The sequence below is a fragment of the Centruroides vittatus genome, unplaced genomic scaffold (assembly GCF_030686945.1).
Source record: "Centruroides vittatus isolate TY-2023 unplaced genomic scaffold, ASM3068694v2 contig_1381, whole genome shotgun sequence".
Taxonomy (NCBI): Eukaryota; Metazoa; Arthropoda; class Arachnida; order Scorpiones; family Buthidae; genus Centruroides; species Centruroides vittatus.
The window spans coordinates 21,214-49,181 of NW_027120867.1; the positions used below are offsets into that span (position 1 = coordinate 21,214).

Genomic DNA, 27,968 nt, shown 5'->3' on the forward strand with positions numbered 1-27,968 from the left:
TAAATGTCATGGTTCGTAAACCAGTATAACTGCGTTTCTGTCGTAGGTTCAAAGTACCATTACCAGTATTGTTCACTTGCTCGGAAGATTTTTATCTTAAAGGAATTTTATAAGCAAAAAAAAAAAAAAAAATTATAAATGATAATGAGTATAATTTTCGTTTATTTCAAGTCTGATCTCAATCGAAGTATGACATGTAATAGTTAATAGATTAAAAGTAATTGCAAAATGTAGTTACGTGATGGCTAATTGACTAATAATATGTTAAAATATAAAAAATGGGCTATTATTTGATAAATACTCAATATTTTTAAATAAAACTTTTAAAGGGTCACACAAGCGATCGGCTCTCAAAGCAATTACTAAAACACATGCAGACTACTTCTAGATTGTTTTTGTAGCTTGGGTGTCGCTATTATCTCTCGTAAATCTAAGAGACAAAATGCCGATTGCGTGAGTCCAAAACGATCCAACGAATTTATTCAAAATTGAAAAGGTCCATAGTACTCATCATGGACACTAAATATGTTAAATTTCATCCAAATGGGTTCATTGCTTTTTGAGATATTAAGAGTCAAAGTTGGTACTTTAAAACATTAGGTGTATGGCTTAGGAAAATAAAAGTCCATAACATCGTTTTCGATATAAAGAGGTAAAGTGATAGTGTCCGTACTCTCTGATTCTTCTGAGCGCGAGTCACGAAATTTAGGCGTAGTGGTCGAAAAACAAAAACAGTATTTCTTGTGCCTAACAAATAATAGGCACGAAAAACGAACAAAACACAAAAAACAAAGCAACCGATGGCGCTTGCTTTCTTCTTAGATCGTCTATCCGTACCCGACAGTGCAAGGATCGTCTTTCCCATGATCAGTTACGAGGATAGCCTCTTTTGTGGCAGCAAGTGAAAAGTTCAGTTGTCCAGGTCCGTCGAGTACAAGAATCGCCTCTTCTGTGCCTAACAAGTGCAGGGATTCTTTTTTTTCCGGTTCCGCCTGAATTCTATCGCGAATGTTGCGCGATGTCCTAGTAAATAAATCAATATTTATCGGACTGCAGCACTGTTTGTCTCATATTATTCATAATGGCCTATAACATATACAAGCAAGAATCCCGTTTTCTATCTTTTCTCATACTATCTCTTTATTTTACGATAGTGTTCGAGCATATCCTAACTCTATGTGAATTGATTATAGCTCGTGTTGTCTGTGAGGACGAGTAAAAGGCTCGAGACAAACTCGTGCAATGATCAGTCAAAATCATTCGTTTAAAAAATACAAAGGCACGGAAATCACGAAATTTTCCACAAGTAATATTTGTAAAGATAATTTTTAATTTGTACTTTATAACAGTCCACACTTTTTTATTCACAACAAATAAGGTGCTAGAGATAGGCCTATTATTCTTATTACAACTTTTAGCATGCCCAAAAATTTTGGTCAGAATTCGCCCTTGTTAACACAGTCTTTTATTAAACACGAGAACACAGCTTAATGTTTCGTTGTCACTTTGGCCACGATAAACGTCACTGTCGTTGTTCTATGCACTTAAACGAAGCGGAAGAACCAATCTCGAATGCTGTCCAAGTATCCGTCCGTAAATTGGGATGGAAAGACTAGTGCAGTCGATTAAGTCGTAGCCGAGTGAAAGGTCAATTCCGGGTGAAAGTGTCATACTCGGGTAAAAGGTCACTTCCGGATGGCTGTGTCACATTTGGTGGAAAGTCGAAATCCGCGTAAGAAGGCCTCGGCAGATAAAGGGTTTATGTTTTTCAGTAGCAAAACAACCTTTTACATCAAGGCCTTTTACACTCGACGGATTCTTTCACCACTTCTTTAGACTCTTTTCTGTCCAGTTCAGTCTCACGTGTCTCCATCGTCCATTCCGCAACTTACGGGTACCACCGCTCCAAATAACGGACAAGAGACGAGGCGTTGTCGTCCTCAGTTATCACACGGATCGTTGCACGAGTTCGTCTCCAGCCTTTTACTCATCCTGACAAAGATATTGGGTTTTCTGGCATTTATGGCGTTATTATCAGCTTTGTGGTGGCTTACGTGTAATTTTTTTAAAATAAATTATTAAGTGAAAATAAGCAAAAATGTTGGGAAAATTACAGCTACTTGATAACTACAAAGCAGACAAATCCCTATCGATTTTTATTATCTCTATATTAATTTTTATTAGTACAGGGCAAGCCATACTACTTTGAAATGGAGAGCATATATTTTAAAAATTCAAAATTGCAGCCCGGCAAGCGCCACGGTGCGGAAGAAATTGACGTTAATGCTAAATCGGGTCTACTTTTCTTAATTTGCTTTCTACCGAAAACTTGTAAAAGCAAATTTTACGTTCAATAAAATAATCTCCCCGTTTATATTTTCACTGGTGAACAGAGCAATATCGATCGACTGTTTAATATAAAATTTAAAAGACATTCGTTCCATCCATAGCCATATTGTTTACATTTCACTAGCGCCACCACAAAACGCGATGACAGTCGAAGGAGAGAATATAGTATATATAAATAAATAAATTATTTAAGATTAAAAATAATTTATAATATTTATAATATATATGTATTATTTATTTTATAAATAAAATTACTAATTATAATCAAAAGTAAACACTTTAAAAACATTTTTTAATTTCATAAAAAAATATAAATGTTGTAGATGTCGCTCCCATGATATCCAATGACGACGTTTGTTTGGCTCAGCTGTTATCTTCATTGCAAATAACGCCATTCGTGTGTTTATTTTGTTTGAGATTTAATTAAAAAAATGTCGCAGCAAAGATCCTTTAAAGAAAGACGAACTTTTGGTAAGTTTACGTATGATTATGTTTACGAAATTCGAACGAAATTAACTTAAGAACAAAGCTGGATTTTAAAAATCAAATTCTTTTGTGTCGTCTTACGTATTAAACGAAAGAAAATAAAAATAAAAAAAATAAAGTTCACGCTTAAGAATCGAAGTATTTATTTACTTTTAAAAGTCAATTAAATGAATATTTTATTAATTTAATTATAATTAACTAATTACATTATATCGAATCTATAAATACGCAATACAAAAATGGCATCACGTCATTGTTTTTTCAATGTTTACTTCAATAAAATAATGCAAATTATGTATTTTACATCGACCATTTCTTCTGTTAATGTACCATGAAATAAGTCCCTGTACACAACATTTGACAAAAGATTTTAACAATAACCAGGTTACAAATCCTTTGTTTTCAAACAGTTCAAATCTAACATGTTGAACTTCTTTTCTGTTATATTTCATAATATTTTTCTTCTGTTAACAATGATTAAAATATTCTGTTATTGTAAGGTTTATAAATCTTTTTAGATGAATTTTGTATGGTTGGGATGGATGTTTATCTATAAACATCCTTTCCAGCTAATCATCCAATTAATCTCCATATGAACCCAAACCAAAGAAAGAATTCATCCAAGTGATAACTGTATTCAATTTATACCGTAGGGTGATCGGACGTTCCCGTTTTTAATATTTGATTGTAGAATCGATCTCGGACTAGAGGAATTTTATTAACGCGTCAATATAATATCACCAATTTGTAGATTGATAAATAAATAAATTTTAAAAAATAACTCTGTTTTAGACTATTTTTGCCGATTCTGAAATGTTTCCCTCGATCGGATTGTAAAGGTTATGGTCGGCCTACCGTACTACTACTACTACTACTTTTCTGCCTTTGTCCCTTTGCAGGGGTAGGCCTCCTGGATCTTGCGTTGCCACTTTCCTCTATCCAAAGCGTCCCCTTTCTCCGATAATGGTTTCGAAAACGGCTGAAAAAGTTTGATTTTCACAATAAGTGTTGTCGGTAAAGGTTAGGGGATAAAATGTGTGTTTGTTATTATGAATAACCAGTTAAGAGTACGTTGTTTTTTTTCAAAAATATCTATTGTTATGTTAATTATAAAATATCTTTTGTTAAGTTTTTGTTTTTAGAATTCTTTTCCAATAATTAACATAGGTGAAATAACTTCAGACAAATTAAAATACACAAAACTAGTTTTTGTGTATTTTAATTTGTTAACAATTGAATAATTTTTAATGTTTATAAATATTTATATATATATATTAGGTTATATCTTTAGATTTTAAGTTGTTTAGATTATTTCAAAATTCTTTATCATTATCTACAAGAATAAAAACAAGTAAATATAAATTGTATGTCATATCTATTAGTATTTAAAAAACTTTTGATACTGATATTTAAACCTGATTATTTATCTCATCAAACACATCATATATTGAGAAATCTGCCTCCATATTAATTTCTCATTTAATAGTTTAATGTAATTTATTCTAGCTTAAAACAACTTTATATGAAACTAGGATATCTTTACTCACTTGTTGAAAAATTTCATGACTATTCACTAATTCCCAGTGCTGCCTTTCTATTTTTTGTTTTTCCTTTCTTTTCTTTTAGATGGGAAAATGTTCACAATGACTGAGCTTAAAGTATTTTATATATATATCGGATATATGTATCCAGTGGTGATATTCAGCAGGTTCGCACAGGTTCGGCCGAACCCGTTGGTAAAATTTTCAGTTTTCCGAATTTTGTTAAACACACGTAACATTTCTCAGTGGTTTTGTTTCTTTTAAAAAATATATTAAAATATACGTATTATACTCTGTAACACTACTAAACTAGAGCTTATACCCCGTTCGCACCGAGCATTTCAATCTAGATTGTGAGCAAGGTCGGGGACTATGCCTTGGTGCCATCTCTCCCAACCGAAATGAGGTTTAATCACGATTGATTCAAGAGAGTTCTTGAAACTAGATCCATTCATAAGAGAGATCCCACAATCTCACGCGTGTGAGATAATACAAGATGGCTGTGGAACACGTGTCGGGCTATGGACAGCGAAATAAAAAGGATATTGTATTTCAAGAGATGATGACATCTGTCTATTATCAGCAGGGCCATTCAGGGTGAAAAATTTCTCTGCGTAAAAAGAAAAAAAAAAAAGGTTGACAGCACTAATATACTATTGTTACCTGGGTTCGCCCAGGGCACCTTACGTTCCAAATATGCCACTGATTATTAGATATTTCGCAAGAAAAGGCATTGTATTTATTTCTAGCCAAAACTTCCATTTTGTTTGTTGGTGATTGTTAGGGAAAAATTTTCTGCTAGCAAACCCTTTGTTAAATATTTCAAATATCACCACTGTATGTATTGTTGGAACTAACTTCAAGTGAATGTGAATGGATTGAAATTGAAAGTAGATCTTAATAGATAATTCTCTCAGTTTTATCAAAACTTTTGGACTCTAGGTGTTATAGGATATTTGTTAATGAATCTGTTAACTATATAATATTTTTTTAAATATTAGATTTTAACACCTCACTTATCTAGTCATTATTATTATTTTTTAAGTTTTAATCTAAATAATTTTATCATTTATTAAAGCCCATTTAATATTTTAGTATTTGTCAGATGTTCAATTGCAAAATAATCCATATATCAGTTAGAATTGAAAATTTTTGTTATCTTTTTATTGAATTGAAACCAATTTCCAGCACAAAATTATGAGAAAGTGCATGTTTTCTATCATGTTAAACAGGCATCTTCAGGCCAACTGACCTTTGCAGCTGTTAACACAAGGGGATTGCTGTCCCCATGTTAAGAGGGGTGATGTGAGGGAGAGGATTATTAAGATTAAAGATCAGATTGACTTCCACATCAGAAGGAATCTACATCTCAAATGTTTGCCTTATTTATTAAGTATTTCAATTTTGTGTTGTTGTTTATTAAATTGATCATTATATCGCTTTTTCTTTTTTGTTTGTGGACACTAAGAGGACTTTTTCATTATAGTCTTTGTGAGTTCAATCAGATCCATAATGGGAGTGGCAAGTGGTGAGAGATGGGGTTCAACATATCTGGAATATACTACCCAGAAAAGATTTGTGGGATTGCTTGTCCAGATTAAATTCAGAGTTTTCCAGAGCAGTAGACTGATTCCTTAACTGCCTCAGCCTGCTAGTTATTACTATCTTGCATTGTAATATAATATATGTTTTGGATGATTTGGTAAATGATTATAGGAATATATATTTTTCAGGAAGCACTGAATAATAATTGTTTTCTTATGAAGGATGCCATATATTTTAATGAATATTTTCTTAATGTAAACATTATTAATCTTAACAAGTATTCATTAACTAACTGTTAAATTTGTCATTATTTTATTGATATATTAGACCAGGGTCACCAAACTTATTTCATAGTGGGTCACATGAAAAAGAGAATGACAAGCACAGACAAATAACCATTTTGTTCAATACAGTAAGTACACTGAATACAAAAAATAAAGACAACCGATATATTTATTTATCAATACACAAACACGTTGGCTGCAGCAAGCTCATAATGGCTTTTCTTAGAAACTTCATTGCAGGTACTTATACAAAATGCGCTCCGACATCCAAAGTTGCTGAATTTTTTATTTTACCGATTTTCCTAAAAATTATATTACTCTCTGATGCAAAAATCAGATTAGACTAATTTTGTCATTTTTACTTATACTTATTTTAATTTTTTCTACAAAGTAAGTTTATCTACAAACTATGACATTTTTATATAAATGATTATATTTTAGCTCATTTGTGGCAGTGTGGCAGCGGGCTGGATGAGATGACCTGGTGGGCCATAGTTTGGTGACTCCTGTATTATACAATAATGTAATAATGCTCATACATAATCTAAAATTTATTTAGTTTTTACTTATATATATTTTTTATCCTTGCTCTTGCATCACTTGTTTCCTGATCTCAGGATTTAGCCCTTTCATGAAACATTTCTTTATTGAGTTGTCTCTAAGAATTTCTAAATTAGGGTTACTGGTTATGGCTCTAGATAGTAATGACTTGACCCTAATGACATATTCAAAAACCCTTTTGCCATGCTTTTGGGCTACCTTAAGGACTAAACTAAAGATGTCCTGTTCACATTTGTTGCGGCTGAAGCTTTTTATGAGAGCTTCCTTCAACTTGCTATAACTATTAACGCCCTGTTCCTTTAAGTCAAAGAAAACCGATAACGGCTCACCTTTTAATCTTGCCTGGATCACCATTATCTTCAATGATAGTAACATTATTAATAATGTTACTATCTTCACCGGTTCTTCCCAATTTGCCGAGCTTTCCACATTCTCCACTGTCTTGAAAAAATGGCTGATATCCAGCATGTCCCTAGAAATATTTGGAAAACAAGATCATCCCCATGAACCCCGTCACAATTGGACATTATTGGCTTCCGTTAACCCAGATTGCTGAGAACTGCAGGTGACTTGTTCTTCCATCATAATGACTTCAATTCGGACAGTCAATCGACACAGCTAACCAACATGTGCACACCTTAACCTATCAAATTTACAATGGAAATACAGCACCAATAATAATCCAATATTGATTCTTTTACAAAATAAAATCACCCTTGCCTTGAATGATCCTGTCGTGGACACCAACGTAGTGTCGAAGATCAAATTAAATGTTCCCAATGTTGTGTTAAGGCAAGAGTGTAAAGGATCTTACAAATAAGCACACTTCAAAATCTTGTCAATATCTGTATTATCTTTTATAATAATTAAGACCATTGATACACAATATCTACGCTTGTAACAACTACAATTAACCCGTCTCGCGACATGAAATATGCCAATGTGGCTTTATAACATGTATATAACCGACAATTATATCAGACTAAAACTACAAATCTAACATGTTATAAAGCCTCATTGGCATATATGTATACACAAGTACGTACATATTACATAAATTACACAATACTCATATGCGGGCGATCATTAAGTATACCACAAGGTCATTCCCACACTGGCCTTCCTTTCCAAACCATGTGTAGTTTGTAGAAACAAGAAAGGAATTATCTTTACTTTCGTCGCGGTGAACTAATAGTTACTATACATTAATCTTAACAATAACCATTCCTTGGTAAGGGAACTTAGACGAAAATCTGATCTTCCGTGCAGATGCAACTGGATTCCTTTTTTTTTTTAATTTGTTGTCTCCTTCTTAACGATGAGTGACAGTGTTCACCTCTTACTTGGAAGTCCAACAATTCTCCTATCCAGGTGGTGATCCGGCCAACAGAAAAAAAAAGTTCTCCCGTAGTACTGTGCAATGCATCAATGTTTTTGGTTGTCAATGCATCAACCTTCCAATGTTTTTGAAACATTGATCCTGAATCGATGTTAGCAATATCTGAATTTTGATTCATCAATGCATGCAGTTCATTCTTCGTTCCACCTTGTTCAACGTGCGTTATATTCAGTATCATGGCTAGTTCAAGTGCTTGTGTGAAGCGTTTTTCTGAGGTTTGGAAATATTTTAAGAAAAACAAGGAAGGTGACAAGGCTGTGTTTGGTTTGTCTTAAATGGCTTAAAGTTATTGGCAACAACACAAATTTCATGCAACATTTGAATCGCCATGGAAAACTACTCTGACATAAAAGAAGTTGCGAGGAAATAGACAAATTGGAAGACCACCAGAATGGTGGTCTTCCAATTCCACCAATTCCAATTCCTGAAGTTGACAACCACCAGAATGGCCTAAGTAGGCCTAGCAGCGCATGTTTGTCAATGTCATCATCTACACAGTGAACAATCAACAAATGCTTTAACTGATTGTCTGATTTTACTGCTGGTAAGTGTAATTATATTACATTTAATGAGTGAATTTATCAACTCCGTGACCACTGTTCATAATTTTTAGATAATTTATAATCTAAATATATCTATATGCCTTTGCTTAGGAGGACGTAAGTAAGGCTGAAGCAGTCACGAAGACACTAACTTTATGGTTAGTAATGGGTAATCGTCCTGTAGATATTGTGAACAGAGAAGGGTTTAAGAAGTTCTTGGCAACGGTAGCACCAAGATATCAAGTTCCACATCAGACAATGATTAAAAAGCACATAGACAGTTATTGTGAAGCTGCAGTTAAATACATGTGGAATGAATTTGCCAATATAAAATTTTATGCACTGACTTGTGTTGAGTGGACAGACACCCTGAACCACCAAAGTTACATAGACACAACTGTACACTTCATCAAGGATTTCAAACATACATCATACATGCTAGGAATGACTTATTTAACTCAGTCACACACAGCTGAATACTTGTGTTCTGTGCTAAACGAGTTAATTGTTTTGTGGGAAATAGACAAATCTAATATTGTAGCTTGTGTTACAGATAATGCTGAAAATGTTAAGAAATCTATCGAGCTGTTTATTGGTGAGGAAAAGCATGTTTCTTGCTTTGTACATACATTAAATCTGATGGTGCAAGATTCCTTAAGACAAGTACAGTACCTGAACTGAAAATAATACTAGACAAGGTAAAGTCAATAATCACATTCTTTAATCAAAATAACACACAATGCAACACAGGAGCTTGAAAAGGAACAGCTAAGAACAAACTCATCACAGAATGAAAAAAGTTCTGTGACATTAAAATTAATTCAGCACATAGAGACTCAATGGAATTTGTATTTCTTGATGATTGAGAGATTTGTACTACTAAAAAATTTTGTTACACTAACATTGCAAAAGTTACATGCTCTCTGGTAGAGAATTAAGTGCTTTGAATGATGCGCTTAACGTACCAAAACCTTTTTATAAAGTAACTAATGAGATTTCAGCAGAAACTCACACTACCATCAGTAAAATTATCCCATTTTTAGGGTTAATGTTTAATGCACTTTGCAAGGTTTCTACAGAAACAAATGTGGGAAAGAAGTTACTGGAAAAATGTTTCAGTAATCTTGATTTCCGTTTTAAATCCACTGAGACGAAGTTAGTATATAGTGTTTCCACATTACTAGACCCAAGTTTTAAAAAGCTAGATTTTAAAAGTCCAGCATGTTGTGCAAATGCAATTAAACATGTAAATGCAGAACTTTGTAAATTTCCCTCTGCTGAGGCTCAAATAAGTTTTCACAACAATGCAGAAAATCAACTTGAAGATGATGACCTTTGGTCATCTAGAAAAATTGATATTAAGATAGAAAATGTTAACACAAATGCAACTTTAAATTCAAATTTTAAAACTTTTTTAGATGCTCCTATTGTGCCTCACAATAGTAATGCTTTGGATGTGTGGAAATCCATGAAATTTTTTAACTATAATTTATGTGAACTTGCCATGAAGTGGCTTTGCATTCCTGCCACTTCACTTCCAGCAGGAAGATTATTTTCCAAAGCTGGAAATACTATCAACAAAAAGCGGAGTTCTTTAAAGCCAAAGAATGTACAGAAACTTCTAGTTTTAAATTCATTATCAATTGAAGAACTGTATGCATTGGAAATGTAATTGAACTATACAAATTGAAAATAAAATTAATTTTTGTTTTTTTTAAATTGTTTGAGTTTATCTTGATTGAACATCGATGTTCCACTGGGCATCGACCAAACATCGTTGTGAAATCCAACATCAGAATTTAGCATCGATGCTTAGGAATCAAACATTGATGTTAAAATTATGGACATCACACAGCACTAGTCTCTTGTAACATGTAGCACTGTATTTTATATTGCCTGCCAACCGGGGCTACGGCTGCGTCCACGTGGTACAGAGTCGACCAATCCTCTGTCTGCTTACAAGCACCTGTCAAAAGGTGATACGGTACCACGAAACAAATAACCCTCACGATAATAATTTGAATTTGGACGCAGACAAAATGGAATGCATATATGTATATACAAAAAACATAAAAATAATAAAAGTGACTGATCACTACAGATGACACGATGGGATAGTGGGGGGTTTGGGGTAAAAGGGAATCAGCTGTAATTTGTTTGGGGTAGTGTTGCAATAGTAACTATCTGCAATGAGATTATAAATTTATTTTCTATTACAAAATAAAAGTATGCGTATTTACATATAAATGGAGTATTTTCGGGTTTCTTTCGAAAGATTGATTCTGGATTTTCCAATCACTTTCCATTCTTAATGCTTGATGTTTATTAACTAACAAATTTATCTTACTCTTAATGTAAACTGTTAATTTTTCTAAACTAAAATAAACTTTAGAAAGTATTCAAAAGAATTTGAATCCCATCACTAGTTAAACCACTTGAAAAATGTTAAGTTTTTTAGCGAAATGTGCCAAGAAAGTTGTCGCTAAATCTAAATTCTTGTAGCATTTTAGCGAAAAAACTATCGACAGCTTAAACCCTGTAATATAATAGAAGGGTTAGAAGTACAAAGTAATCTAATAATCTTAATGTATGTTCTTATTTTTTGCTTGGGCAACGTTGGACTTACCTGCTAGTTTATTTATAAATGTTAATTATATGACGAAATAACGTAAAATGATATAAAATACATTCTGCATTATTTTGTATCAATTAGGATGTTAATGTGCTGTACATCTCTACTACTATATGAAATTCAGTTGTAGTTATCTCAATGTTTTCATTATTTAAATTAAATATAATTATAATTTTCATGATATTAGATAAAAGCATTTGGAAAAATTTTTATTATATTACTAGAAAGCAGCATTTATATACTATACAGGGGTCACTCTGAAAAATTTTTAAAAATTGCTAACCATTCTTGCCAGTTTTTAATTTTTTTTTGTCACTTCAAGTTATTTATTATCACCAGTTTTACATACTGACTAATGCAGGTAGAGAGAGCTTTGTTGCTTTAGAATCTGGAAAGCAAAGTAACATGTTAAGTTGTCATTTAGTAATAGGAATCATTTTTACTTTCCCTGCTGTTATATATAACAGAGGAAAAGTATGGTGCTAGGTCAAAAAATAACTCTCCACAAATTTTTATATCTTTGGACTTGGGACCTTGAAACATTTCAAAATGCAAAAATATTCAGGGGTTTTTTCTGTATGTGTAGATGTTAGCATGTGTGGGGGGCACAATTTTGTTCACCCACTTTGAAGCTTATTAACTCCTGTGCTTTTTATTGAGAATTTCTGAAATTTTGCAGAAAGATTGGTTTATTAAGGGTATTGATGCTATTCGATTTTGGTGATTAAAGTCAAGTGGGTGGGGAGACAGAGGGGGAGTTGTGTGTCAGATCTTCAGTGGGATTGGACTTAATGAAGATATTCATTATTAGCATTCACAATTTTTTATAAAACTTGTCTCCACTTTCAAAATTGAAGTTTTTGCCATTTTATAACAATTAATAATAATAAAAAATTTTAATAAAATGTTGTAACAGATGTCATCACTTGCAGTTTTAAACGTTGCTTGATTTTTGAATAACTTTTTAATGACTAATTCTGAATCACATTTGATCATAATGCTTAAACAGTATCCCAAATGTATGTGTATGTGTCAAAATTTTTATGCTTTAGTCTATGAAAAAAAGATCAAAGTGAAAAAATGTCATTCCAAAAATTTCCCAAATTTTCTATTGGTTGATAAAAAATCACTAATATGGAAATGCTGGGTAGCATTGTATGGAAACTGCCTTTAGTTTTCAGTCACTTCTTGATTTCCTGTTCAAACTTGCTGCATAATGTTACGATGCTGTTAGGTGTGCATGGGACTCTCATCTCACTAACATGTAAGTGTACTTTTTGATTCAATTTATGCGAGATGACAAGGGTTTTTGTCACCACTTTAATAAAATTATTGTCAAGTGGAGATTATACTGCTATACAGCATGACCCTACTATGTAAATACTATCATTTTCTGTTATGTGCTACATTGATATTTTTTAAAATATATAATTGTTGTGATTATATATTTAATAAAAATGTTGAATTTAATTGAAAATGTTATGTTCTTCAAAATACGAAGTATAAATAAATAAATCCGAATTGGTCCTCTAAAAATATTAAAGTTTTTTAACTCGAATTCCTGAAAGAATTTACATTAAAAACATTGAAAAAATGGATATAATTGCAGTTTTAGTTACTTAAGTTAAAAGTTATGCTGTACTGTACATTCAATTCAATTATATAATTACATTTTATAGAATATTAAAAGACTTAAAATAATTAAATATTTTATTTTTATTTTCAAAATATTTAGCTCAGAGAAAACAAGATGTAGAACTAATAAGACAACAGCATCCAAATAAAATACCTGTAAGTAAACAGTTTAATTAAATAATAAATTATATAATTGTTTAATTAAAATTTTATATGAAAATAAAGACTTATCAAATTCTGTTGATTCAATGTGTATTTGTGTTAGTAATTAAACAAATATTAAAAATCTTTACTTAATAAACAAATCACATAATGCTCTTTATAGAAACCTGTGAATACTGATGGGACTGATTATATTGATCGAATAAAGGATAAAGGATTTCTCTCATAAAATTCAATTTCATTTTTAACTTTCAAGATCTAATTTAATAAATCTAAGTATTTTGAATGCTTTGTCTATTGAAATAACATCAAAGAAAGAATTTAGCAATTTCTAGTGTATATCGGTCTGTTTAAGATGACAGTATTTTTAATTAGAAATGATAATGAAATATGGAAAGAAATAGAAATATCAGTTTAGGTAAAAATAACAAGTTTCTAATTGGATTTTTTTTTCAATAAAATTTTAATAATTTATAATTCGTATAAAATGCTTTATTCTGAGTACAAGAATAATAATATTTAGAGTGATTTCGGACGTTAGTTAATAAAGAAGGGGTTTAGAGAATTTGTTTTTATTATATTTACACTTATAAAATTTTCGTCAAAAATTTCTATTGTCGAGAAACTTTTTTAAAATAAAATTTAATTTTATAATTTTATTAGATCCAATTTTTAAATGTTCAATTTTACATATATTTAGACCAATATTTTCAAATTACAGAAAATCTGTAGTAAGATATATTTATAAAAAAATTAGGTTAAGAATAAAATGAAAACGAACGACATTAATCTTAATAATCATAATAAAAGATTCACTTTATTATTACAATAAAATTGAAATTATAATAAATGAGTATTTTCATATTTTTCATTATTTTACTCAAAAATTATTAGAATTCTGTAATATATAGCATAAATTTTAAGATGAGATCAGCTTCCGCTAATAGTTATAATGTTTTAGCAACTTAACACTTACTATAATATCCTAAGATAACCCGAATGTTTTACGGTTAAAAAAAAATAATAAGACATTTATTTAAAAATTTTTAAAAAATCTTTAAAGTATTTTTATTACAGCTACATTAAAAAATAATTTCTGACTGAAAAAGTTTGTTAATATATAACTATATACATTTTTCGATGTCAAAGGCTTTAGTTCCGTATTTACGAATATATCTATGAATTGCTTTATTAATGGAAAATTGTTATAGGAAAAACAAATGTCAACACAATGTTAACATCTGCATAGTGCTTGAAAGAGATAATAAAAGTATGGTGTTGATAAAAAAAGTCAATGTTACGTATGAAAAACATCATTTGTATATACCAAATGATTGTATTTAAAGTAGTCCTATCCAACATTGTCTAAAGCAGAGGTCCCCAACCCTATGCCTGCAGGCACCATAGCGCCCGTCGATCGTTTTATGTGTGCCCGCCGCTGTGCGACCACGATAAAAATAAAATTATTTCAGTTTTCAGTAAAATGCTATGTAAAAGTTTTCTCATTTTTAATGATTAACCACACAAAAGTAGAAATGGCATCCAGCACAGATAAAAGCACAAAGTGAAACACGACCGATCTCTTTTTCCCCTCGCGCCAAATCTTCGCCAACCAAATTTCCCATACCTAAAATGAAATGAATCGGTCCATTTCTATGGTTGCCATGACAACGCAGACATTTGTCTAGAGCTCATCCAGCGTTGCCATATTTGGTCACTTTGCGCCAAATTTGGCTACCCTTTTTTAGTTTGGCGTAAAAAATATCATTTGGCGCATTGGCTACTTTTTGGGTTACATAAATTTGACTTGGCTACATTTTTGGCTACGTATTATTTATAAATATATTATTTGAATAAAAATCACTTTAAAATGGTATTTTGTCGTTTTTGATTAATTACAGACCCAAATAAAACAAATACCGTATTTTACAGACTATAAGACGCACTTGAATTTTGGAGGCAATTTTTCAAAGAAAAAAGTGCGTCTTATAGTCCGTAAAATACTGTATTTGTTTTATTATGTTTTTCAAATTATGCTTTTTTCAAATACATTTTTGTTTGTGTCCTTTATAATAAATGAATATATCTATATCAGGTGATGAGGGACGGAGCCCGACATATCTGCTTGGACCATCCCAAAAAATTCCTGGGGATTTTTCGACCCGATCGGATTCGATCCCGGGTCTCTCCAGAGGGGGTAGGCTGGTGGGGTAGAGATAGAAATTTTGGATCTTCAGAACAACATTATCCTAAAATCCATTGTATCAGATGAGAAATATAGTTGAAAGAAACAAATTTCCATTCTTGAAAAAAGCAGCATATAAAATAAAATAGTTTTTCGGTTCCACATACTTGTGTGAATCATTGATTTTATAATGTTCATTGTCGAAAACAAAGTACAGATCACGACTTACAGATGAACACCTTGATGACTGCTTACAAGCAGGAATAACATCATACTCTTCTAATTATGAAGCAATGGCCAATGAAATGCAATGCCAAAAATCACATTAACTTTGAGATTTATATTTTTTTATAAAGAATTTTTACACTTTGTAGATTTTGTATGCATTGTTTAGTAATTACTTGTTTTATAAAAATTATTGTTAATATTCTTGTGTATGTTAAATTACATTTTTGGAATTAGATATAATATACAGAAAACATTTATGTATTATTAACCATGTCCAATTCTAAATTCACCGTGAAAAAATAAATGGTGCCCGCCGTCCGACCGGTATTCTAAAATGTGCTCTTAGGTACAAAAAGGTTGGGGACCCCTGGTCTAAAGATTAGTTTAGTTTATAAGTTTAGTATAGTGTGATAAGTCCTCAACAGAGCCAACTTTAGTGCTCACATATTCAATTACTGTCTAAAGATATATTTAGCAGTCCAAATTCCACCAAATTTGATAAAATGACATTTCGGGACAGGACAAGCAGTCCTAAAGCACCACTGTATTAAATCTGTACAAAGTGCACAAGTGTCTTGTACAAATACAGTAAAATATTTATTTACAGCACTGGAAGTGCCAAAGTGGTAAATTTTCGTATTAATTTTTTTTACAGAATGTCTTCTGCATCTCTCGAAATATTAATTAATACCAAAACTCGCCAATTTTTTTTTTTTTTAACCAGAACTGGATTTTACCTTTTTATAATAGCGACAAAAGGAAAAGTTTAATGTTTATGTAAAATCAATGCAAAATTAATTGGTGATAATTTGTAATAATAAGATTATGGTGCAAACTGGATGTGGTTTAAATTGTTTAAATTAGATATTATTTACAAATGCATGTATATCAGAGATGATTGACAATGTGTTTAATTACATTTGGTATTCTGCCAAATTTTCTAATAATAAAGTAGTTAGAGTGCAGTTAGTTAGACTGTTTATAATAAAGTCACTATTTGTAATATAAATGTTTTAATCTTATTATAGGCAAATAAATCTTTACCACTAAGCTACCACAGTTTTTGCAGTTAAATATCTTGATTATTAATTAAATATAACAAAAATTTCAGATATTTTAAATTGATTTCTAGGACTATTTTAATGTAATTAAAAGAGACCTAAAAAGTCTGGATATTTTTAATTCTTCATAAAAAATTCAAACCGTAATTGGCTTATATATTAAAAAAATAATAAATTTTTAGCACTTTTAAAAGTTATAAACATATTTTCTTTTATATTTAAATATTTTCATTTTTGGATCAAATAAGTACTGAATTTTTTCATGTATTTAAATATCAGTAATCAATAGATTTAGATAACTGGTTAAATTTTGGATTGCAAAGAATTATTTTATTTGTAAGACAGGATCCTATTCTGAGAGAGTGAAAAGAAGCAAAAATGCACCTGAAAAGAGCTTGGTGCACAACATATTTTGTACATTAATTACGACATATGCAATGTATTAATTTTCTGTGTGGACTCTAGTAATGCCATCTGTTGTTAAATGGTATCGTTGTTCAGCTCCACGGCTAAATTTTCGTGGCACTGTGGCATTTGTCATGAGATTTGCTGTCAAAAGTTACAGTAGGTTTTGTATCACGATCAAAATATTATAAAGCAGTAGGTTAACATTAAATTCTATTTTACACTGGGCAAAACAGCCATTGAATATTTGAAGTGATAAAAACTGTGTGTAATAGTGAGATATGGATTGTAGAAATGTATTCTGGTGGTTTAAATGTTTTCATGAAAGCAGAGTTGACTCGGGTGATGACTTAGTTGATTCAGTCAAAAACCAACACTAGAGAACATCAAAATAATTATGAAATTATTTGTGCTGACTGCTAACAGCAGTGGCCAAAAGTAGAGCTACCCTTGACATATTTTTTAAAAATGTGTCATAATTAATATTGTGATAGCTGAAAAGAGCACAAAAAAAAAAAAAAGAGTCAAAATACTCAATTGAATCAAACAGATTTTATTTTAAATCTGATTTATGAAAGAAAAAACAAAGTTTTTATATTTTACACTGTGACAAAAGTAGAGCTACCAAAGGAAGTATGCAGATTTGTCCAGTATTTTTAGGACAAAGTATTAGTATTTTGTGGCATAACCGGAGCTTATGATCACTGCATCACATCTACGTTCCATTGAATCAACAAATTGTCAAACGCTGATTGGGGAATCCCGTACCATGCTTTTTGGATGGCAAACCACAATTTATCTGGATTCAAATATGAATGCTGGCATATACAGTACTCAACTTCATCTCAAAGATTCTCTACAGGGTTTAGGTCTGATGATTGGGATGTCAAGATTCACCTTTTTCTGTTGAAACCATTGCTTTACCAAATTTGCTATGTTTTGGGTCATGCTGTTGGAAGATACATCCCCTTGTCATTGAATGGCCTGCATGAGGAAGCATTTGATTCTTCAATGTAGCCTGATAAACAGTTTTAACCATCCATTATTCCATTAGTTCTATGAATTGGACCAATTCCCTTTGCAGCCACCAGCATGCTTTACTGTAGGAACTGTGTATTTTGGCTCATATCTCATGTTCTCTGGTCATGCAAACAAATCGTACTTCCTTTGGTAGCTCTACTTTTGTCACAGTGTAAAATATAAAAACTTTGTTTTTTCTTTCATAAATCAGATGTAAAATAAAATCTGTTTGATTCAATTGAGTATTTTGACTCTTTTTTTGTGTTCTTTTCAGCTATCACAATATTAATTATGTAGTAGGTGGTAAACAAAATAGAGGTCACATTTTTAAAAAAATATGTGAAGGGTAGCTCTACTTTACTAGAGATTTTTAACTGAAGATTTGAGCAAATAGGTTTGTATGGGCTTATACCTGATTTGCATTTGGAGAAGTCATACACTGTCATGACGTGATTTTGGAGCATCTGGCCAGGAATACTGATTTAGGCATTTTGGAACAATAGCTACTCCTAATGACAATATGCAGTTTTCAATGTGAACCATTCATAAACAGGGTGTTTACTGATACTTAAAATACTTAAATTCTGAAGATGATACTTAAATACTTAAAAATCTACTGAAGAGTTGAAATATTAAAAATGGATTGCGTACATGTTTTATAGTGTAATCAACAGAAAAAGTTGTTAGTGTCAGTGAGAGAGAAATTAATATACTATCAGACCTCAGAGCAAGTAGCTATTTTAATGACTAAGATCCTTTTTGAACATTTTGACTTTTCTGCCTATGAAAACCTGGAAAGAATGTCAGCTCCAACAAAACATGCCATCCAAATTTGAGAATGCCAACTTCTTACTTTATAGAGCCACTACTAGGAAGAGCTGCAGAAATTGTTTTTCCTCTTAAAAAATATTGTGACATGTTAGTAATAAACTACCATCATCAATAAACTTCAGTAATGTGAAAGTAACTTGAAGAATGAATTACTTATAGCAAACTAGTTGCAATCCATCAGCATGGAAATACAACCATTTTTAGAAATGTACCAGACAAGCAAACCATTACTTATATTTTTTTCCAAGGATCTCTTCAAGTTAGTTATTCTAGTGAAGCAATTCTTAAAAAATGTAAGTTTTTAACTGCACTTTGCTCAAAGATTATGGAGAAATGCCTATTCTCTAACAAAATTATGAAAAATACTTCCTGCTTGTCTCCTGAAGTTATGACAAGTCCTATATTATGAGTGTTACGTGTATTACACTTCAGAGGATTTTATTGCAAAAAATCAAGTTTCAGCAGTAACAACTGATCTATAAAAAAGACTATGAAGAACTTTGTGAGTCCAATGTGGTGAAGAAATTATTGACTGAATTCAATAGAAAAATGGACAGATTAGATGTCTACTCAATAATGATTCTAGAAAGAACCCAAGCAAGTTGGCTGGTGGAATTTGTCAGAAAAATGCTCTCTCATTGAAATTCTGACATGTTCATGACTCACTTGTAGTGATCAGAAAAAAAACTTACTTGTATACATTTAGCAATTGCTGAAGCAGGTTATGTTGAAAAAATATCTAACTAAAGGAATAATTCTGGCAGCTAGGAATGCATCTTTGTGACCAAAAAAAGCTCTTGTGGCATATCAGAGAAAAAAAGGATGATGAAGCTCAAGAGGAAAAAAGCAGCTGTTAGGACAGGCAGATGAAGAATTTGAAAACCATTGATAGAGGTCAAGAACTTAAGTAAAAAAATAGAAAATTATAAAAGACTCAAAATGTTACACATAACTGTGCACAATATACATGTTACATATAGAATGATTAAATTTATCTTAGATAAAAGATAATTTACATTAAACATATCTTTACAAAATAGCTGGTTTGTTTGTAATGTTTATTTTTTAAATAATGATTTAATAATGGCTTACTTATCAGTGATTCTCTGTAAGAGATAGCTAAATTCTTATTGTGCCATGCTATAAAAATATATTTTAGAAATGAAAATAAACTGATCTATACAAAGATTTACGCTGATGTACCAAAAGTCATAGAATTACAGCATGCAAATTAATTATGAAGCATTTCCCATGATATCTTTGGAATGCCCATACCTATGTTAGTTGTGAGGTGTTATCTTGTAAGTCAGGTTGAACACCAGCAAGTGTGCTAATGGTGATGTACGCATGAATTATTATAATTTGAATGGGCCAGATGGATGGAACATTCCATTTCCAAAATTGTGCAGCCATTTAACATTCCAGAATCCATGATGATGTCTACTGGGAATATGTCATGGAAGTTATTGTCTCTCATAGTGGACAGCACAATGGCCAACCACAGCTGCTTAATGATCATGATCAGCAGTATCTGGTTATAATTATCTGTGCAGACAAGTGACACTGACTGAAATCACATTCACACTCAGTGTAGGTCCCATACATGTATCCTGCAAGTCAGAGCATTCTTTAGCTTCCATGGGCTATGGGAGCAGAGGACCACTAGAGTGCTTTTGTTAACACAACAACACCAGACATAGTAGGCATTAGACATCCTCACCTGAGCTCTTGAAGTCACTGACTTGTTCCTGATAGACTGGCAACATGTGGCATGGTCGAATGAGTTATGATACCAGTTGTTTTGTGCTTATGGTAGGGTTTGTGTTGCAGACCCATTCAGCAATGGACCCTAATTGTCAACAAGGCACTGTGCAAGCTGATGGTTGTTCCATACTTGTTTGGGATGTCTTCTCATAGGTTGTGAGGGTTTACCTAAACACATGCCCACTACATTGCACCGCTTTGTGACCATTTGCAGCCCTTCGTGGATTTCATGTATCCGCATAATGATGGGATATTCCAGCAGGATAATGCACTATGCTTTTGGGCCCAAGTTACCTAGAATTGATTCTAGGAACATTCTATATTCACAAGTAAAGAGAGTTCCAATGAATGGTGTGGCCAGCACATTCTTCTAACATGAGCCTAAGCAAGCATTTATGGGACATGCTGGAGAGTGTTCTGTTCATATCCAAGATCCTGGATCTATGAATACCACAGAGTTGTGGGTAGTTATCCAGACAGCATAACTCAACAATGTTCCAGAACTCTCATCCACTTGTGGAATCAATGCCAAGTTCAGTTGCTGTACTTTGTTGGGCTAGAGGAGTCCTACATTATACTAGATACTAGTCTATGACTTTTATTATGTCCACAATGATACCTGTAGTCCTAGATTAGCTATTAGTTTAGCAGGGTAATGGTTATTATAGTATATAGCTATTTATAATTTAAAATATATTAATGTATTTTTAATTTTGTACATGAGGTGTGCCAGAAAAGTTTTTCTCATTTTACAGTATGCCAAGAGCCAAAAAAGTTTGTGGACATTAGGTTAGAGTCACAACTTTTTGTTTATCGTTAACATATGAGGTTCTGCAGCAAATTACATTCAGCAAAACATTAGTTATTATTTCAAATATTTACTTTAAAAACTAGAAATTCACTTATAAATGGAAATAGTTGGAAAAATAGCAAAATACCAATTATTTGAATTAAAATATTACAATCTGTCACTTATTTCAGGTAATATGTTGCTAACCCATAAAGTTTAAACATTAAAGTTTTAACTGTAAGGATATGTGAATCAGCTCCAATGATATCCAAATACTTCTAATAAATTATATTGAAAATGTATTTAAATTTCTATTATGCTCATTGGTGTGAAAAACAGAAATTTTAGTACATTTTTAGTATATTTTAAGTATTTATTTGGGTATCATTGGAGCATATTCACTAATCCTAACACCCTGATGATGCACCAGAGTTCTAAATCAGATTGCCAAAACTGAAAAAAGTGGGCATACAGAAGAATTGAATCAAGCCAATGCTTAGTATTTTCTTTGATTCAACAAGGAATTCTGTCTTGAGGGTCAGATAATGAAATTAGTATTTGAGTGTTTTAACATGTTTGCTGGTCAGATTCAGCTACAATACTGCAAAAAAAGCTCTTGGACAGCAATCTACAATAATGCTCCAGTATACAGATTATTCTGTTGTACAATACCTCTTATTCTTTATTTACGACATATTGATGCAAATAAATTATGACGACGGAAGCGTCATCAGTGCTTCTAAATAAATGTTAAAAAAATGTTAAACTTTTATATAGTTTTAAATCAAAAGTGCTCTTTTATTCTCTTAATTACTGTCTTTATATCATAGAGAACAGAAAATTCAAATACTTTCAAGTATTGTTTAAAAAATGTAAACATGTGAGTTTATTCTCCAAAAGTTAATAAAATATTAGAATTTTAGTTTGATTAAAACTAGTTAGCCATCACAACAATTTTCAGACATTTGGAATTATATATTTTTAAAATGTATTTTATTAAATTCTGTAATAAACAAAGATAAAAGAGATTTTTAAATTTTTGTTGTTTTAGTTAAATGTATCATGACACTGCATTCAAATATATTTTATTTTTGATAAGGTGATGCCTTAAATAGTAATTAAAAATAGAAGCACGTTCTTATTTTTTTAAAACTTCTTTTAGTTTTATGTTTATTTGAAAAGTATAGTATGATCTTGCTCCATGTGGGGATTGTGTCAGCAGGTACACTATGTAAAATTGTGCTCTGTGGAACCAACCATACGTGGAAATGGTTGAATAAGATGCTTATAGTTATGCAACTAATTCCAATTTGAAACCATTCCAAAGTGAAAAATGTTAAATGAAATGTAAACAAATTTTTAGTTTTTACTGTAATGAATAACAATTTAGTGTGATATTTCTAAATATATGGAGCAAAATTTTATTATACTGTATTGAGTACACAACTTGAGAAAAGTACAAAAGTATATATAACCCAAAGTATTCACATAATGAGATAAAATATATACAGTCAGTTGATAATTACTAAGAGTCAGATTCAGTGGCATAGGAGTGGAATAATCTAATTATTTGCATATGCAAAAACATGAATTTACATATATAGTTGAATCCCAATTATCTAAGCCCCGATTAACTAAGATTATACGTCATTCAAGGCAAATCTGTAAGTGAATAAGCTTACACTACTTTTCTTATACATAAAAGAAAACTTAAAACAGTAACATGTATTACAGAATGATTTGTTTCTTTTATCATTTAACTTCAATGTGAGAGACAAACCATTCATTAAAATGTAACTACAATAATACACATTTTTACTCTTAAACTATTGTACGTATCAGCTGTATAACAAAGAATATAAAAAATGTATGATTAAATTTACTAAGGTACAAAAAGAGAACTAAGTAATATATAAATCTTTTATATTGTAAAATGGCTACGGCTGTCCATTTTATTGCATTGTTGCCAGTGGGGGGATTGATTTTTGTGTTATGCATTTCTGAAAATTACAAAATTAATATAATTACTATTATTTCAATCATCATCAAATGACTAACATTCAGAATAATTATTTTCATTTTTTAAATTGTAAATGTATTAAAAGTATTTTTATATTTGAATGTTTTATGTAATTTTTATGAACTTTTTTTTTTTTTTTATTTATTTAGGTCATTATTGAACGATATCATGGAGAGAAACAGTTGCCACTTCTTGATAGAACAAAATTTCTTGTTCCAGATCATGTTACTGTTGGAGAATTAGTTAAAATCATTAGGTATTATATTAAAAAATATATAATTTGTATCTTACTTCCTTAGTGAAAGTTTTGACAGTTTTATTTTTTTACTATTTTTTTTTCCTTTAAATTTACAGAAGACGACTCCAGCTGCATCCAAATCAAGCTTTTTTCCTTCTTGTTAATCAGCACAGCTTGGCACCAGTATCGATGACAATGGGTGAACTTTTTGAAAGAGAACGTGATCAGGATGGCTTTCTGTATACCGTATATGCATCGCAGGAAGTTTTCGGTTGACTTTCCGAGCTCTTCGGATCTAAGAGACTCCAGGATGACTTTAGAAATATTAAATTTGTGGTTTATCTCAAGTCATCTTGTAAATTTGGACCAAAATAAAAAGTAGCTTGCATCAGTGAAGAACTGTGATGTAGATGTCCAATAATTCGAAAAGTTTTCATTTACTTTTTGTATGTAAAGGAAAGGACTTTTTGAAATATATGATTAAAAAAACAATGCTTTCATTAGGTAGGATTAAGATTTTTTACAATTTTATTTTGCAATTTATATATTATTTTATTGTTAATAATTTAATCAATAATTTTGTAATATTAATTTATATTCTAAATACTAGATATAAATTTCAGAAACAAGTAGCTACTTTTTTTTTAATAGAACAGTATCAAGAAATCAATTTTTAATATAAATGCTTCACCACAATACAAACATCTTAACAGACTTTTACTAGTGAAAATCAAGAATGTTTTTGTGTGTAGAGTTAATTAAGTTTGTACAGTATAGTGACTAATTTTGATGTCTCCCTACCCGTTTAAATATAGAAAATCATATCAGTTGTAAAATTATCATCTGCAATCATTTAACACATTGATTCTTGGTTGATTATAGTAACACACTATAAAAATAAAAAAGATTTTATAAATGCCGAGAGAATATTTTCCTTGTATTTTTATGGTTATGATAATAAAGTGCAATGTTTAGTTAAAATGTATATATAAATTAAAATCATTATACATTTAATAACTTGTGTTGAGGTTAATATAAAATGTATATATATGTGTGTATACGACATTTATCACCACGATGTTGTTCATGCTCTTCTTAACTTAATATAGTCTTTAAATTTTTAACCTAAAACATGGTAACTTTAACACACCTAATGCTCTGTTACAATTTTACTAAACTATATCAATTAAAATTACACAAATTATATTTTAAAAAAATTATAAAAAATTTGATCACTTTAATGTGTGTATATATTATATATTGTAAAATTTTTGGTTTGTCCCTTTCTAGAAATGTTTGAAAAAATTTCACTTTTGGATATTTGTTTAGATTAGAATTAAATGCTTAAATGAAAGAAAAATATGCTTTAATGCTTAAAGATGTTTGTATTATTTGAAAATAAATGATGAGAAGCAGATATCAAAATGTACAATGATTTTTATTTTCCTGATGCAACAATTCCAACAGTTATTTTCCTATGCTGCATGAACAATTTTCAATGTCTTATGCTATCACAAAGGCTGCATACATATCTGGCAATATTACTAAACTTTTATATATATATATATTTATATCACAAACTTATCGCACACTTCTTAGATTAGTAACATGTTCCTTATGATGTCATTATCACTATCACATAAACAGATAATGTGCAAATATGGGAACAGAATTATAGATTGTGCTTCCGATTCACAATACATTTTTCGCTACAAATTATACTTTGGGACAATCGTAAACAGGATTGTCATTGGAATTAATATACAACATTAGCTTTTATTGTTAGCAATTTTTTTTATTTATATAAACCTGTTTTTATTTGAATTATTTTTTTTTATTGATTTGCATATTTTTATAACAAGTTATATGTCTAAACATAAGAATTTATTATTTTTATAACATGTTTTCATATTGATTTGATTACAAATATATTCTGCATCTTGAGGGAAATTATATTTAATAAAAATAATATTGAACTATATTACAAAACTTTTTTGGTATATATTGATGATTTTTTGATTTTTATTTATTTTATTTTTTAATTATAGGAAAAATTATTATTACTTATTTATTTAGATATTTTAACTGCATAACTTTTATAATAAACAGGCAAAGTAAATCTTATTTACAAATTCAAAATTTTGGATCCTGCTTTTTTGTTTTTTATAGCGTAGCTCTTCTAAATAGTAAAGTTGAAAAAATGACATATTTATCCATTGCAAGAGGTTAATTAAAGTTTGTTGGAAAGATATCATTTATGCAAAATTCTCTTCTCTCATCATATTTTATGAAATTTCTTAAAATGACTAGTTTTATCTAATTTTAAATAAAATTTTAGTAATTATCACACACAAACGTTATGCTATCAAAAGTGTATTCAAACTCTTTTATGTTAGAAATGTGTTTATAATGAATATTGCATAAATCGTACAGAAAACTTCCGTCGACATTTATACGGGATATTGTTAGAGAATGGGGAAATGAGACATAGTACTTCTAACCTTACTTTTTTTCTGATAGAAGCATAAAAAAGGCACTAAACACAATGCACAGGAACAACAAACCAAAACGTAAGCTTATCAAATGTTTCGTAGCACGAACATACTTTGCGACACTTCGTTTAAAAACGTTTGCAGGAAGTGTTCTCCGCCATCCTCGTAACGAACGACACGACGTGTCAAGTGGAATGTTGTTCTCGGACATTCTTTCAGTGCTGACATCCGGAGAAAAAGACGGTTCGACGTTTACGTTCGCCAAGACTCTTCTGCGATAACATCAATTTCAAAAAAAGCATACATAGTAATGTGCAGTATGCAGGATGCTTCTGTCTTGGCACAGATAATTGTATTTCTGTTGTGCAAAATACAGGGTTTTTGGTTTTATTTCCTGTCTGTCTTTACAGGCATTGCTGAATGTTGATCCCACTTGTTGCATGGATGATTAAATGGACGTGATAGTCTGTGGACAGGGTAAAGTTAGCCAAACATCCAACCATTCCAATTTTATAATGATTTTGGCTCAGGTGTACAATATCCTCCATCCCTCCTAAATTAACAGACACAGTTTTAGTTTTGTATGTAAAAAATTATAAGATGTAAATTAAAAATCATAAATTACCCAAATATAAACCATTGTTGACATTAAGTTGATGTAAAGGACCAGGAGATTTTCCTATTATTGCAGGACTGTTATCAATGATTAACGAACCTTCTTGATTATGCCTAAAAAAAAAAAAAAAAAAAATACAATTATTAGAATAAAATTTAAATTGATACGTATTCTTTTAATGTAATAAATGAATTTTACGACTCATTTAAGCTTGTGGAGCATATTATGCATTATAATTTTGAGAGAATATAAAAGTTTGCCTTTTTTAAAAGCGTAAATTATGTACCAACATTCAAAACATGCAGTTTGATATAGAGTATAAGTTTAATGTATAAATGTAAATGAATAAATAAATTCAGACCTGACAGCATGTAAACTGTGCCATTTTCCATCATCCACTTTGGTGGAATTTTGCACGATGGTGACTTCTCCCGAACCCAAATTGTACTGGAAGTACAAATAACTGTCTCTTATACCCAGAGTAAGAAAATCACTGGAAGCAGTCATGTGATTTTTTCCAGCCCATAAAATGAGACCAGTCTGTGCAAAACTTCTAAATTTTAATTTGATGTCCACTTTATTACCACGAATTCTATAAAAATTGAGAATTTAATCATTATAAAATTTAATAGACACGTTACTTTTACTCATTTATTATTAATTAAATTTAATTCAATAGCTCTTAGCAATAGCATTTAGTTTTTTATTTTGTACAGACAAAAAATATTACTATAATTATATCTATGGTAAACAAGTAGATAAAATTGTCAAGGTTAATATACCGAATAGCAGAATACCGTGCTTTGAGATCAGCTGTAATAAGATGTTACTGCATAATTCAAGATGTTTTGGATATACACACACATTCTAGTCTACAGTCAAGAAAACTTGATTGATGAGTCATTCCACTTATCTATATTTATTATTCTTTTTAAAGTAATGCACTTAAGCAATGACGAAATATTTGATCTTAACGCAATTTTGAACAAAGATAAAAAAGAAGTATAATAGATCTCCACTTTTACAATGTAACTGGTTCCTGAAACTGCTGAGAGAGCAGTCAAAAAGCAAATTAATTTCCAAATGGGTTGATGTCGTAAGTTGAGACTATTTTGAAATATAGTTTGGACTATTTTATTCAGAATTTTAGTGTAGCATTATAAATTTATGATGATAAATATG

At 30.7% G+C, this 27,968-nt stretch overlaps 2 protein-coding genes across 2 annotated transcripts in view; one reads left to right on the forward strand and one right to left on the reverse strand.

The window, feature by feature from the left end:
* Window positions 1-2,674: 2,674 nt before the first annotated feature.
* Window positions 2,675-24,077, forward strand: LOC136990900 (microtubule-associated proteins 1A/1B light chain 3B-like). Its single transcript, XM_067289350.1, has 4 exons — window positions 2,675-2,820; window positions 13,075-13,130; window positions 23,590-23,696; window positions 23,795-24,077. The coding sequence occupies exons 1-4, from the start codon at window positions 2,781-2,783 to the stop codon at window positions 23,952-23,954; spliced, it is 363 nt and encodes a 120-aa protein (XP_067145451.1). The 5' UTR covers window positions 2,675-2,780; the 3' UTR covers window positions 23,955-24,077.
* Window positions 24,078-25,097: 1,020 nt separating this feature from the next.
* LOC136990899 (pikachurin-like) overlaps window positions 25,098-27,968 on the reverse strand; it is a 53,863-nt gene continuing 50,992 nt past the window's right edge. Inside the window, 3 exon segments of the mRNA XM_067289349.1 lie at window positions 25,098-26,723; window positions 26,796-26,899; window positions 27,148-27,378. Of these exon segments, the coding sequence (XP_067145450.1) occupies window positions 26,575-26,723; window positions 26,796-26,899; window positions 27,148-27,378 (484 nt within the window). The 3' untranslated portion in view covers window positions 25,098-26,574.

Coding starts and splice junctions, on each gene's coding strand:
- LOC136990900 (XM_067289350.1), top strand. CDS start 2,781: ATGTCGCAGCAAAGATCCTTTAAAGAAAGACGAACTTTTG. Junction 2,821..13,074: donor TAAAGAAAGACGAACTTTTG/GTAAGTTTACGT, acceptor CAAAATATTTAG/CTCAGAGAAAACAAGATGTA. Junction 23,697..23,794: donor GAATTAGTTAAAATCATTAG/GTATTATATTAA, acceptor TTAAATTTACAG/AAGACGACTCCAGCTGCATC.